Consider the following 15,014-nt stretch of genomic DNA (forward strand, 5'->3'; position numbering starts at 1 on the left):
AAAAATATTCCAAACGTTCGACGAAAATGAACCACAGAAAAAAAGAGTTTGTGCTTGAAACATGGAATAAATATATAAGAGGAGATATTAACCAATTACAATACATAAAATGCTTAGGTTTAAAATATTCGTTCGTTTTCCTTACGTACGGTCGTTTTCGAGAATAGATCCCCAGGCCAATAGATTAGGTACTTTAAAATTGTATAAAATTAATTTACTAATAAACTTATTTAAATCTTATTATAATATTATATGACGTGTTATTTTAATTATTATTTTTATACTGTAGATTACTGTATATATAATTATACTGTGAATAATTATGTACATTACTATACAATATTGAATGTATAATTAATTTACTTAATAACCCTATTTAAACCTTATTCACATAAAGCTTCAAACGGTAGTTTTAGTAGGATAAACCTTCGCCCAAACAGTGTAGGCTCAACGTCCAGTACCGCTAAAATCAGGGGGAAAGACACGGGGGTGAAAGTCCAAATACCGACTTATATAATATAGTGGCATATTATAGGTACCTACTCTAAAAATGAAAAACACATTTATTGACATCATCGGCTGCATTTTATTTGCTTTATTATATTATATTTAGTTAGGTAACTCATCTATAAATAAAGGTATGCATAATTTTAATTTATCAAGTATCAACCATCAGTTTCCAAATAAAATTGATTTTGTGTACTGGCTACCAATATATTACTATCTATGTATGTAAAAACAATTAATTATTTTGTTTTTTTTTTAAGTGTCCCTTATTTTTATTTTATTTCCATGGCCACTAGGCACTATCAAACCTTCTTCTAAGCCTCTAAACATTAATTTTGACGTCAGCACTCAATATAGGTTAAGGGTATACGTCGTTTAGAATTTATTTTATTTTTGTTATAATAAAAATATTAATATAATTGTATATTTATATATTATGTATTATCTGAAATTCTAAAATATTGATTTATATTTTCATGAAAAATGTATTGTATGTACTATGTATATAGATTATAGGTACATATCAGATTTTTTTCTTAGTCCGTGGTTAAAATATCTATTCTAACACGAATGGACCCCCCCCCCCCCCCCCTTGAAAAAATACTGGTTGTGCCACTGTGTAACTGCTGTAACAATATCTGGAATCTGGATATTGTATAATTTGTAGGTATATCCATAGGCGCAAATAGCGTTTGAGATTTGGGGGGCTAATAGGCTAATAGGGCCTTACTTTGATAATATTGAATATATAAGCTTATGACAATAAGCTTAAAACAAAATGTAGGAAATGTTTGGGAGGGCTATGGACATTTTTTTTTGGTGGGGTGGGGCAGTGGCGTGCTTAGCGGGTAGGCCTGGTAGGCCCGGGCCTGCCCTGTGTTTTTTGTCGTATTACGAAATGATACGAAATGAAATCAATTTGGAACAAAGATTATTTATTTATTACACACTTTAATATCAAGCGTGAATAATTGTGGCCACAGTTCCTACTGTTTATCGGACGACGACTAAAAATTGTAAATAATAGACAATATTCCCGAAATGATTGTTATTAATTAAACGTTCGTCACTGACTGTTCTCCGCCGACAATCGTCAAGAATTATAAGATAATGAATATGAATTATAAATGTTATTTTTGGTGCCTATTAATAATTTATTATGGTGTGTCGGTGTTTACTTTGTAAACGTATAGTGAGTGACAGAGCCGGTCGAGGTAATCGTTTTGTCTGTGTACACTATTTAGAATAACCTAAATACATTTTTCTTTTATAAAACTGCTTAAAATTTGACTACCTACCTACTAATTAAATTAAAATAAAATGAACAGCCAGTTTTATAAACCTATTCCGAAATCCACAAGGACATTGAACGATGATGATAGTACAACAGATCAACCTCAATTGAACATTTTAAAATTAAATGTTACCTCGACTTCTAACGAGTCTTCAACTTCTTCTTCTAGCTTAAAAGTGCTTGATATTAGCTCAGATAGTGATGTACAACCTATTCAACCGGTTATTAATTTTCCACGTCGTCAAATTTGTGACAAACAACGTAGTTTTTAAAGTTTATGGTACAAAGTATATCCTTGGATTGAAAAATCGATGACTTAAATTCACTAAATAATTATATTTTATGTAAGTAGGTACTTATAATTAAAAAAAACTATTTTTTCATTTGTATTCACTTTTAATATCATTGAAATATTATTAACAAGTCAAACAGGAGGAATAAATTGTGTTATATTAGGTATATTATATGATCATTTTTTCTAATTAAATTAAAAAATGTTATAAAAAGTTTCTACAAAAATAATGTGTACCTATATAAATTAAAACAATTATAACCGGGCCTGTCCTACATTTTTATCCTGGGCACGCCTCTGGGGTGGGGGGCTTAGCCCTTAAAGCCCCCCCCTGTTTGCACCTATGGGTATATCCTAAAAGATTATCGGGCAACTAATACGCTTCAAAATTCCGGTTAACAGTCCACACACTGCTCACTCAACGAATTATAACTTATAATGTAACTTGTAGGGCATAGCCCAGGTTAGCCGTTCGGTTATTGAATCATCAGCTCAGCATAGGCGCAAATTGAGGGAAGTCTGGAGGGGGGATAAGACCCCAAAACTTAGCTGTAGCACCCCCAAAAAACATAGTACATACAATTTTAAAATGCTATATTGCAATGGTCTGCTTGCCTTTGATATATTCAGCCCCCCAAAGTCAAAAGTTGAAATTGCGCCTAAGCAGCTTAGAATCTTAGATATATTCTGGGAACATTTTTACTAGCGCTTCTGGTGGATTACCCTGGTATATAATTATTATAATCATAACAATTCAGGGATGGAAAACGTTTTTAAAAAACGTTATTAAACGGAAAAAAACAAAAAATGAAAACAATTAATAAAATGAAAACGAAAATAATTAATAAAACAAAAACAAAAAACAACTGAAAAACGATAATAAAAAATCCCAAAAACCGAAAAAAATTTAATAACGAAATCAAAAACGAAAACGAAAATAAATTATAGTATTATACATTATTAAATTATACCACGAAAAAAAAAAATTTTGAAAAAAATTCACTTGTCCTTTACATTTTAATCTTTAACTTTAAAAATATTTTAATTTGAAATCAGCCTTACCTGGGGACTTCATATCAAAACTAAAAAACTCGCCCTAAACGAACGACTACGCTCAATTAAACCACTAATATCTAACAACACTAAACTAAACACCAAACTACTCATATATAAATCATTAATCAAGCCCATGTGGACTTATGGCCTACAACTATGGGGCAATGCAAAAGTAACTAATGTAAATAAAATCCAAACCGTTCAAAATAAAATTTCAAGATTAATCACTAATGCCCCACCATATGTCTCCAACTACTCTCTGCACGCAGATCTAAACATAAAAACGGTTCACGCTGAAGCAATAACATATTACAAAAGATTCCATAACAGACTTCCATATCATCCTAATCCCCTTATATCCAATTTAGCTTCTCGCACAATTCCAGGCAACCCCATACGACGACTGAAAAGAAATTGGTGTCATGATTTACTAAATGAATAATCCAAATAATTAAAAAAAAAAATATATAAATAAACAATTAGGTAGTGCTTTCACTGGTTGGCTTCTTCCCTCACGTTTTCATGTACAAAATATTATATCACATATTTTTATTGTGCCCAAGGGTACAGATTGTATATAATATATATCTTGTTAAAAATAAAAAAAATAAAAATTTGAAATCAGAAATTTTGAATTTTCTAATTTTTATATAAATTATAATTTTGATTTAAAATTTAAATATTAAGAATAATTAATTTTCATTTTTAACTTTTAAGTGAATTTCTGTATTGCGTGTTACTATTATAACTTAAAAGTTATAAGTTATAAGAATATAATATATATTGTTTTTGATTAATGTTTTTAAAAACGTTATTTGCCTATTGTTTCCAAATAACGTTTTTGATAATATTGTTTTTTTTTATATCTATGATAATTAATTTTAATTTTCAACTTTTAAGTGCATTTCTATATTGCGCGTTACTATTATAGCTTAAAAGTTATAAATTATATAAGAATATAATATTATAAAAAATATATATATTATCAAAAACGTTATTTGGAAACAATTGGGAAATAACGTTTTTAAAAACGTTAATCAAAAACAATAAAGAAAAATAACGTTTTTAAAAACATTAATCAAAAACGTTTAAAACGTTAAACAAAAACGAAAACGAAAAAATTAAAAATGTTTTCCATCCCTGTAAAAGTTACAAATATACTTCAGGTTAATGCCTCATGTCTTATAAACTTTAATTTATAAGTTTATGGCCTCTTGGCTATAAGCATTAATTCCTATTTAAATTTTCCCATTAGGGGGGGGGGGGGTAACGAAAGAGTAAAGAATATAACGTGAAACCATAGATTATAGCTGTTGCCTACTTGCCTGTTAGATTATAGATTACACTTCTATGATTTTTTTTTTTTTTTTATTTATTTGAAGTAATCTACAATCTATACATTTCTTAGTATAATAAGTAGGTTTGATAGGTGACAAGTAAGAGTGATGTGAATAATAAGATTAGGGAAGATACCCAGTGGTAACACCCTGTTACTTCTATGATTATAGCTGGTGTAAAACCATAAATAATAGAAGATCTATATTCTATATAATAATATTACAATATAACACGGTCTGATGCCGGGTTGCATAAACGATCTTAGAAGATATATTCTTAGAAGAGTGCGATCGTGAATATAATATTATAATCATCCACGAACTAAGATAAATTATTGATCTTAGTCCGTGTAATCATCTAATATATATGCGAGAAACATCCTCCACGCTGCACACTACTCCAAAATAACACTGCTGGAAGAAAATAGCAGTGTAGCCACACAATGAGAGTTTTCCGACGATTTAAGGTTATGTACAGATCTCTGAATTTGACTATACTGTTAAAAGTTCTTTTTATTATTTTTGTTTCGTTCAGAGTTCCGACTGTTCCGAGTTTTCATCGTTTTCGACTGTTCCAAGTTATTCGTATTTCGTCTTATTAGTTATTACCCATTTCTTCACGATATTTTCCATCAATAATTCCCCGAAAACTTGGTGTTCACCACCGGACCGTTGTTGTCGACCATCAATTGGGCAGCTGTATATTATTTCTAGCACTTCTGGTATGTTGATATGTAGCGTTTGAGTTTTATATCTGTGTTAGAGGGTGTCGTCCGTGCAGTTCGCGTGAGACCTATCCAGGCACCGTACGGTCGCCGCATTCGAACTTTGGCAGTTTGTCTGATCGACTGTAAGTTGGTCATCAACATTTCTAATTTTGTTGTTGTTTTTAACTCGCCCCAGGTTTGATTTTACGACAATGGCGGACAGTGCCAGCGAGAGTGATTCGTCGTCCATCGACGGCGGACCCATCATGATGCCTCCGTCGCCAATCACAAGGGAACAAATGCAAAAGCGAATTGATTCCCTGCAGCAGCAAAACCGTGTACTCAAGGTAGAGTTGGAAACCTACAAGTTGAAAATGAAAGCAATGGACGAGGAATGCAAACGACTGCGTGAGACATCGGTTTATATTGTGAGTACCTAGAAATGACATTTTCTTTTTCAAAAAGTTTTAAATAACAATTAATATTTGAATTATCCACCTACAAGTCTGATTTGTAATTTTTACTATTTTTCATACGTTAGTTGTAAGAATAACTTAAATTGAATTCTTTATTTTACATTATTTACTTTGGTTATCAATAATTGATTTAATTTTTACCTATTCTGTGCTAGAAATATAATTTATATGTAAACACAGGTCACAAACTGTTTAATGTCCGATACAACAATAGTAAAGATCAATTCCTACATTTCTTATACATTTATCAAATTGTGAACAAAAAAAAAAAATCTGATAATTTTGGTTATATCTTATGATAAAAATATTTAGTTATTTTGATTTTTGATGGTTATAATATGTTTGTAGACTTCTTAGGGCCAGTTGCACCGTCTACGGTTAACTTCGATTAAGCTTAATCAGCTGATAACAGATATTTAACCGGGCAAATTCGGCCGATTAAACTTTGGTTAACTTTAATCAGAGACGGTGCAACTGTCCTTTAATAAACATATGGTTATTGTATTAAATATTATGGTTAAAAGCAGAGTCCTGCTTAGGGGGGGGGGGCTGCAGCTCTGGGCCCCCAACATAATTACGCCCTCTTATATTACTTTAATACAGTCATATTATAAAATTTATTTATAGCAATCAAAATTAAATAATTACATATAGACTTATGGTATAAAAATTTGCCCAGGGTCCCAAAATTCCTATGTAAGGACCCTGGTTAAAAGTTTAAAACTGTTTTGTTTAAGGTACCTACTTGTTATGTTATATTTAATTTAGAAGATGAGATTATGTCCTAAACATAATTTTGGTATACGTAGGTACCTAACTGATTAATAAATAGGAGAAATTGGAAATGCTTAGTTGATGCCTCATATACATTTTTATTAAAAACGTATAATATTCTTTCATGGTTTCAACATTCCTAATGGGTATTAAATATTTTTTTAGGTAATCATCTTAACTTTTAGTTGATCTTGAACTTTTAGTCTAATCATTGTATATCATTTTTGATTGGATTTTATATGCCTACTGTCATTTTATTTGTATTATAGTATCTTTTAACTTAATCTAAATATTTAATTAAATAATAAAATAGCTTAATAGGTTTTATATTTGCAATCAAGGCATTGTTGTTTTATAATTTTATTTTTTTATAGCAAGTAAGAGCAGAACAAGAAGAAGAGTTTATAAGTAATACCCTACTAAAAAAAATTCAAGCTTTAAAAAAAGAAAAGGAAACCTTGGCCCATCATTATGAACAAGAAGAAGAATGTTTGACTAATGATCTGTCACGAAAATTAACTCAGGTTAGTTTGGTCAATGAAACTAAAAAATATTTCCAGTAAATTTCTTATATTTACGCATTGTTTATATTGGTTACAGTTACGACAAGAGAAGTGTAAATTGGAACAGACTCTAGAACAGGAACAAGAATGTTTAGTTAATCGGCTTATGCGTAAAATTGAAAAGCTAGAAGCAGAAACTCTTACAAAGCAAACAACTTTAGAGCAATTAAGGCGTGAAAAAGTTGACTTAGAAAATACATTGGAACAAGAACAGGAAGCTTTGGTAAATAAACTATGGAAACGCATGGATAAATTAGAAGCGGAAAAAAGGTAAAATATTTATTGAAGTTTTCATTGAATTTTATAAATAATCTAAATTTGAATTTTGATTAGACAATTACAAATAAAACTGGATCAGCCTGTTTCCGATCCAGTATTACCTAGAGATCAAGTAGGACCAAACAAAGGTGAAATGGCTACAAATATAAGTGCACATTTACAACATTTGCGTGGAGAAGTTACCAGGTTGCGACACCAACTTGATGTTTCTAAAAAAGAAAGCAAGTACATGAAAATAGATATGCTGATTTCAACATTTATAGTTTGGATTTTAAAGATATTCTTTAACACGTTGACTATATTCCTACGCTAATCGTTGTACGTTTGTAGTTCAATGCCATTTGGTGTCAGATATACATTTGAAGTAAATTAATTAATTAAAATAAATAAATTATAACTAAATTATTAGTTATTTTTGTATGTACAGTTGAAAGTTATTTGATCATTGGTTAGCATGGTCAATAGATATTTTTTAATATATTATATTCATATACCATTTGGAAGTATGACCATATTATTATGAGAGCAGTTTCTATAATTAGAAACTAGTATTATACATACACATAGAAGTAATCACAAAAAATACTTGCTCTGTTAACGTGTTAATGAGTGAAAATAATCTGAAATAATTTTGTTTGATGTTGTTTAATATGGTTTACATTTACACTTTTATAAGTTTTAACACTTATATTTTAATTGAAATATTTTATTTTTTAGATTCCAAGAAAATGGAAAAAATGGCCAAAGAAGAGCGCCAAGTGCGTGAAGACAATTTGCGATTACAAAGAAAGTTACAACTTGAAGTGGAAAGACGTACAGCTTTATGTCGTCATTTATCGGAATCCGAGAGTAGTTTAGAAATGGAAGAAGAACGTCAGTATAACGAAATGGCTTCAAATCGATGCAGAACGTCATCAAGTCCACTCCCATTTCCTCCATCTCCTAGCCAATCTAGGCCCCTTAGTCCTGGATCCACTGTTGGAACACCAGGTAATACATGTTGTATACATAAAATAAATATATAATTAAAACCATAAATTAAATTTGTCTAAATATTTATGTAATAAGTGAATGCCTACTGTTAATGTTACTGGGTTCTGATGTATGCTCAAATGTTGTTACTTGTTTTGTATTGTACGATAGATGCGACTGAAGCGGGTAGTGTATCTGCATCGCCGGAACAGAAAAAAAGGAAGTGCGGTGGTGGAGGTGTAGACGATAAGTGTTTTGTCCATCCGTGAGTTGTGTAAGTAGAGGGCAGATAGCTTTTTGATTAAAAACAAAACCAATAGTGCAGAGACTGTTTATAATGAGATAGAAATATTTATATATTACATACATTTCAATAGGCATTTACTTAATACTATTACTACTCAATAAAAGTTAATGTGTCAAAGCTATTCTCAGTATCAATTTTGTATGTGCGTTTTAATAATTTTATTTTATTTATACAAAATAAATTACATATATATGTATTATATGATTTTAGGAGTGTTTCGTGGCGAAATTGGTGTATTGGGCTATGCCAATATGAATCGATGTTATGTTTGTGGCCAAACTGTACCATCGAATCTCGTCATAGGAGCACCGTCAACACCTTTATGTCCTACTACTCAAGTGGTAAGTTAATACAAATTTGTTTTTTCATTGAGTCTTATCCTCTATTATAAAAATGAAGAGTGTACCTATATTATTCTATACAGATTAATCAATCTCGAACGCTATCGTTGGGACGTCCAGTCAGTGAACGTTTTGTTAAGCCAATAGTGCCACTATCATCTAATATAGTTAATAGTGGTGGTATACCAACCGGATCACAAATTCCCTTGCCCAATCCACCGTCACCGTCAACATTACCTGCAACACTGATGGATTCAGTCAAGTACTAATTTAATCTATTTATGTACATACATAACAAGCATATATTGTATTATCTATGTATGTATAATTTTACTTTTATTGCTTTAATAAGTTGGAAGGTTCAATATATAATACATTTTTAAAAAATAATATCAGTTCATAAATATAATTTAAGTTTGTAATTTACACAAAATCATTTCAAATTAAAAAAAAAAAAAGTCAAAACTAACAATTAAATAGTAATGGAGAAATCCCTAACAATAAGTTGCCTATGTGCATACTATGCCATTGTATTTTTTTATTATTATTAATTTATTATTTATGAAAGTTTATTATCATATTTAACTATAGTTTTTGGTTGGATAATATTTGATAAGGAAATAGTAAATCTAGTTCAATGTGATTTGCCTCTTATTGTACCTAAGCAAATATTTTGTGTAAAGCAATAGTTGAATTTTTTTTTTCATTTGTAAACTATGTAAAATTTAAGTTATTTTTGATGTAATGTTTGGTAAAAGTAAATTATTACCTATTTACATTAATATTTGTTAAATACTCTATGTCTATTTTCTTTCACAACTCTGATAAAATTTTTTTTTATTATGAACATTATGTTTATAATTTACTAATAAGTCCTATAATTACAATATAAGTATATCTAATTCTTCAATTAATGATAATTTCTTATAAATATCTTAATTGTGTTTCTTTTGTATACTGCCTGTTCATATTTAAATTACCAATATTATTCATCTATTAGTTATATAAATTAAAAGTATTAACTGTGAAGTCAATTGACTTATATGCCTATATAAGCTATTAAAATTATATTTTTGTTTACCTCACACAAAAATTTATTTCTTGTGGTAACCAACTGTTTTCAGTATTTCGTATTTAAATGTTTAAATAAGCATTGGTAATTGTCAATTATGCTTAATCAATATGAAACTAATATAATTTAATCTGATGATATTTTATAACCAGGAAATACTTTTTATATTTGATTTAAGGTCTAAAACAATATGGGCAAGTGGGTACCTCCCTGCTGTACATTAGGTATTTGAGTGGGTCGCTGCAATCAAGTGGTGACTCAAAGGTATAATTGAATCGTATGATAGACAAATATATTAAATGGATGTCACACTGTGTTGTCTCCGTCTTACACACGTACGACATAGAAAATTTGTCTACGCAGTCTGAGTAGAACTCGCTCAATTTTGCTGTTATAACAAAAACACCTTTTAAAAAATTAAAAGATGAAAATATTTTGGAGGTCAAAACGGTGAGCTTTAAAAAAAATTATATTTTTGAAAAGTTATTTTAATAATGTTGAAATTTTTGCTATTTCTGAATGATATAATGAATGTATAATTGAAAAAAAAATGCAACAACTTGCCCTCAGAAATATTATCACAATTCAATTTTATAATAGGTATTTTTACTCTATAACTAAAATTGAGCGAGTTCTTCTCAGACTGTATAAACGTGTTTTTTCTTTGTTGTACGTGTATAAGATGGAGACAACACATCCGGGTGTGACGACCTCTTAATGAGTGTTATGGTTAAAAAAGGTACTTTTAGAATTTTTTAAAGGGTTAATGTATTAACCACTAACAACTTATGAATTTACTTTTTGGAGAGCAGTGAAAAAATGTTTTGGATGAGTGGTGTAAAAATATTAAATGTGAGTTAAGGGAATAAAGTTCAAGCCGCCACTGCTGTGTGGATTGGTTAAATTTGAATTCAATGTTTTTAAAAAATGTTTTCGTATTTGTATAATAAAATGACCGGAGGGACCCCTATATGGGCGTCAACTTATATTACTAATATAAGTTAAAGTATATTTTATATCTGAAAACTATGTTCTTGTGTGTAGTATACTTTAAAACTTTCAATTACTCGCATATAATATTTTTAAATTACAACAAAACGACAAAAATTATTATTCTTTGTATAACTATTGGTTACAGTATATAAATTTTCAAATATTTTAGCAAAAAAATTTGAGTGAATCGACCTATTATGAAACTTGATGGTAAGAACATTATCTGTGTTTTGTTGGATGTTTTTTTTACGATAATTCAGTTTTTAAGTGAGTTATGATTATTTTTAATTTACATTTATTATACACGCTATACCCACTTAAAAACTTAATTATCGTAAAAAAACACAGATAATTTTCTTACCATTGAGTTTCATAATAGGCTATTCACTCTAATTTCCAAGCTAACGACAAAAAAATTGAATTTCTGAGTGAAATTTGGTATGTTACGCATTAGTAAGACAGAGACAACACATGCGGGTGTGGGCGTGTGGCATCCTCTTAAATCATTTACGATACTTGACTGTGTACCACTAATCGAGTAGTCGATTGTTGTATAGGAAAATAAATATTAACTCTTTCACTGCTCCAGACATACTATAACGTCCCTGTATTTTATAATATTCTCAATTGCCGGTAACCATACAAATTTAAAAAAACCTTAGCTCGCATTATTTTAAACTTAATTAATTAAGTCATATTGATCTCAAAATAAAAAATAAAAAATAATAATATTAATAAATATTTTATTTCATGTAGTATACACAGATTGCAGTGAAAAAAAAACTAAATATCTTTAAATTTCAATAATTTTGAGAAGAGTACCAATTACAGTGAAACCTAGATAATTCAAATTGGTTAGGGGGATAAAAAATTGTGTGTACTTATTGAAATGCAGGGGCGAAGATATTCCTTTGAGTTATTGAAAATTCGACTGATAGACGTTTGAGTTATCGAGGTTTTGCTGTATAGGAATGTTGGAAGTTTAATTGTAATTTTAGTGAACACGATTCGAATACTCGGCTTGTTTAAAAAATAAAATAAAATAAATAACTAATGGATAAGAAAATAAAAATATAAATTTTAAACAAATATTATACAGTCAGTAATGGTTCATAAAATTCAATTTAGAATTTAAAATCTTAATAAATAATTATTTGTTTATCAATAAATAATGAAGGGTCAAACAATTTAAAAAAAAATAATGCCCTAATATTTTAAAATTATAAAAATATAGACTTAAATTAAAGTCATCTTCAAATTATAAAAGCTATGTAAACAAAAATTGCTTATGAGATGAAATATCCATCGTCTTTAGTGTATTTCACACTGTCAAATGCTTTGGTGGATGCAGAACAGAATTTTTTCAGAACTGAGTCTCTTAGGCCACAGTCACTAAGGTTTTGTTGGCCAAATAAGTGTATAGCTTTGTCTTCAGATTTTTGACTGTTACAATATTCTAATATATATGAAAAAATAAAATTATTTTCAAGATATGGTTTTGAATCTATTTGAAATTTATACCTTTTTTTGACTCTGAAGCTAATGTAAAAGGTTTAGTGCTCTCCAAATTGGCAAATGTAGCAGTAAATTTTTTTAAAGATGTTGACAATAAATCACAGAAATTGTAGACTGCATCTGGCAGTACAGGTCCTTTTACTTCTATCGAGTTGTAGCTTTGACCATCCACTTTTACTGTACTTTGTCTCACCTAAAATATTTATTAAACATTTTATTTATTCGTTTGGAACAATGTTTATTTTAAAGTATTATAAAATGGATTGTATAACGGAATCCTTACTTTGAGCGGTGTTAAAGTAGCACCAGTAAAGGCTACCGGTGCTAGAAGTGTGGGCGGTATACCTGCATGAGGTCCTGTATTTGATACTGTTGAACGACAATTTATTAGCCAATTAAATAAGGCTTGTGCCTCAACACCAGTCACAACCACCAAAGACTCTTTAGTACTATCAATTTTTCGTTGACGACTTGACACTAGTTCACTCTAGAAATATATTTTGAAATATAATTATTAATTACTAATTCTAAATGAATAATGAATAATAAAATCCTGTAAAAGTACCTGAGAACTTTGCAAGCGTTTAATTTCAGATTTTTCAGCACCCATTGTTTCCAACCAACGTTCAGGTTCTTCATCCTCCCCAGTTTTGGCATCTTCTAATGTTTTTTTAGTAAAAATTTCACTGCTGTGTTCATCCTCTTCGAGTAATGGCATTGTGAACTCTATATCTGTTAAATAATTAAACAGTTAGTATAATCAATATATATATATAAAAATATAATAACATTACACAATGTCACATTGAATACCTTCACGTTTTAAAACATCTCGAAGTCCTTGGGTTGTTGGATATATCATTGCATTCAACTCTTCATACCCACCAACGCTTGATGCTCTAAAAGTACATGTGAATGCATTGGCCAGAACATAGAAGTATGGACATTGGTTAGCTCGAACAAGCTAATGAAAAGTTATTATTAATTGAAATACTAAATAAGAGCTGAAATAAGAGTTTGGTGTCCGTCTATCCTAAATGCTCTCATCTGTGTTGTGTACACAGAGAAATAAAATAAAAACATTGTGAAACTAATATGTGTAACTTATGTACACATCAATAATTTGTTAAATTTAAATTTTTAAATATTACCTGAAATAAAGATCTGAAACTATCAATCCAATGAGTAAAAAGAGACTCTTTAAAAAATGGATTTGCATTAATGGAAGGCACAGCACTGGCTGAATCCTTAATTGCAACACGAGGACCTCTGTGAATGAGATCAACCCAAGGTAAGGATGGATGTTGCCAAGCCATACAGCATTGGTGGAATCGACTATTAGGACTTGTATCTAATGAGTTTTCTATGTTCTCAGTGTCTAGACACCTTACAAATCTAAATGTGTAAAATTTAAAACATTAATGACACAAACTATCATAAATGGACTTACCCAGTTGTAGCTGATGCTTCTTCACATGTTTTTATTTTTTGGCTCCACGGAAACGGGTTTGGAGATAAAAAACGGACTTTAGTTCTTAATGTCCAATCAATTGGTAGTTGTCCTTCACCTTTGATTTCTTCAACATCCTGAAAAGAATATTGTGATTGAGATACAGTTAAAATTTAATATTCAATTGGATATTTGTATTTTATACATCTTCAACACAAGCCACAGCATTAACTGTACGAAGAACATCTACAAATGAGATGACACTTTCATCTAGAGCAGGGTACTGTGAATAGCTGGTTACAGATGGAATAGATTCACAGTCTCGTATCAGCTTAGATAAATTTGATGTGCAAGCATTGTCATCATCATATTCGACCCTGGCTCTTTTCAATGTATCTCGGGCATCCATTTGCTTCTTGTTCTTGACCGGTGTTTTTCGTCTAAGTATAACAATATGTTTTAGGTACATAATGGTATTATTATGGTTATAATCACAACAGTAACCATTTTTAGTCTGAAATATGCTAGCAGTAGCCCTATCCTTCTCACCTGAATGGGTTTTTGGCCGGTGATCTCTGTGAAATCGGCATCCGGCCAGTTGGTACCTCTCCCGGAGGGTTCGTGTCCATGGATTTAACAAATCTAGCTTGCAGTGCACGTTTTTTCATCTTCATTCTGTGCATCTTCATCACATCTTCTGGACGTTTCCATTTTGGCGGCGTACAGCCGCTGTCCAACTCCAACATATTTTGACACGATGCTCACGAGTTCCGGACGAAGTTGGTAAGTAGTAAGTAGTAAGTACTAAGTACGACTATAGTTGTAGTATCTTTTTTCTTTGGACTAGACAGTGATTACAGCAGAGTATTGTGCCAATGACAATTTTTTTTGTGGTTGTACTTACTTAGGTTCTTACTTCTTATTACTTCCATTAAATTTAAATGTGATGGCAGAATGCGACAGCAGCTGTTGCTGCCCATTGACCATGTATGTCATAATCATTAATCATCTCGTTTTTGCCTATGTTTTTGCTTACCTTTGACGGTTGTTATCATTGAAACCAGTGATTTAAGATTATG

The 15,014-nt window shown here is 30.2% G+C and overlaps 2 protein-coding genes across 3 annotated transcripts; one reads left to right on the forward strand and one right to left on the reverse strand.

The window, feature by feature from the left end:
- Positions 1-4,999: 4,999 nt before the first annotated feature.
- LOC100160529 (coiled-coil domain-containing protein 6) lies at positions 5,000-9,985 on the forward strand. 2 transcript variants are annotated; one of them, XR_510697.2, is made up of 9 exons: positions 5,000-5,208; positions 5,390-5,621; positions 6,818-6,967; positions 7,044-7,276; positions 7,340-7,506; positions 8,003-8,275; positions 8,429-8,531; positions 8,775-8,905; positions 8,989-9,985. XR_510697.2 is itself a non-coding variant. In XM_001948688.4 (8 exons), exons 2-8 carry the CDS (start codon positions 5,406-5,408, stop codon positions 9,172-9,174), a joined length of 1,356 nt encoding a protein of 451 aa, XP_001948723.2. In that variant the 5' UTR covers positions 5,003-5,208; positions 5,390-5,405; the 3' UTR covers positions 9,175-9,985. The 2 variants fall into 2 exon arrangements, 1 of the variants encoding a protein (XP_001948723.2); XM_001948688.4 differs by lacking the exon at positions 8,429-8,531 and having other exon boundaries at positions 5,003-5,208.
- A 1,883-nt stretch (positions 9,986-11,868) lies between these two features.
- LOC100169421 (protein downstream neighbor of son homolog) lies at positions 11,869-14,953 on the reverse strand. The gene is made up of 9 exons (XM_001948724.5): positions 14,485-14,953; positions 14,141-14,375; positions 13,936-14,072; positions 13,637-13,880; positions 13,299-13,449; positions 13,051-13,217; positions 12,769-12,972; positions 12,492-12,678; positions 11,869-12,426 (listed from the first exon to the last, which is right to left on the reverse strand). The coding sequence occupies exons 1-9, from the start codon at positions 14,679-14,681 to the stop codon at positions 12,257-12,259; spliced, it is 1,692 nt and encodes a 563-aa protein (XP_001948759.1). The 5' UTR covers positions 14,682-14,953; the 3' UTR covers positions 11,869-12,256.
- Between the last annotated feature and the right edge of the window lie 61 nt (positions 14,954-15,014).

Source organism: Acyrthosiphon pisum, chromosome A1 (assembly GCF_005508785.2).
Source record: "Acyrthosiphon pisum isolate AL4f chromosome A1, pea_aphid_22Mar2018_4r6ur, whole genome shotgun sequence".
In the NCBI taxonomy this organism is placed as follows: domain Eukaryota; kingdom Metazoa; phylum Arthropoda; class Insecta; order Hemiptera; family Aphididae; genus Acyrthosiphon; species Acyrthosiphon pisum.

Bases quoted from the DNA above. Each gene is read 5' to 3' on its own strand.
- LOC100160529 (XM_001948688.4), top strand. From the start codon at position 5,406: ATGGCGGACAGTGCCAGCGAGAGTGATTCGTCGTCCATCGACGGCGGA. The intron at 7,507-8,002 runs GCAAGTACATGA...TTTATTTTTTAG, and splicing joins TGATGTTTCTAAAAAAGAAA to ATTCCAAGAAAATGGAAAAA. The intron at 8,276-8,774 runs GTAATACATGTT...ATATGATTTTAG, and splicing joins ATCCACTGTTGGAACACCAG to GAGTGTTTCGTGGCGAAATT.
- LOC100169421 (XM_001948724.5), bottom strand. From the start codon at position 14,681: ATGTTGGAGTTGGACAGCGGCTGTACGCCGCCAAAATGGAAACGTCCA. The intron at 14,376-14,484 runs GTGAGAAGGATA...TGTTATACTTAG, and splicing joins CCGGCCAAAAACCCATTCAG to ACGAAAAACACCGGTCAAGA. The intron at 13,881-13,935 runs GTAAGTCCATTT...TTACACATTTAG, and splicing joins GAAGCATCAGCTACAACTGG to ATTTGTAAGGTGTCTAGACA.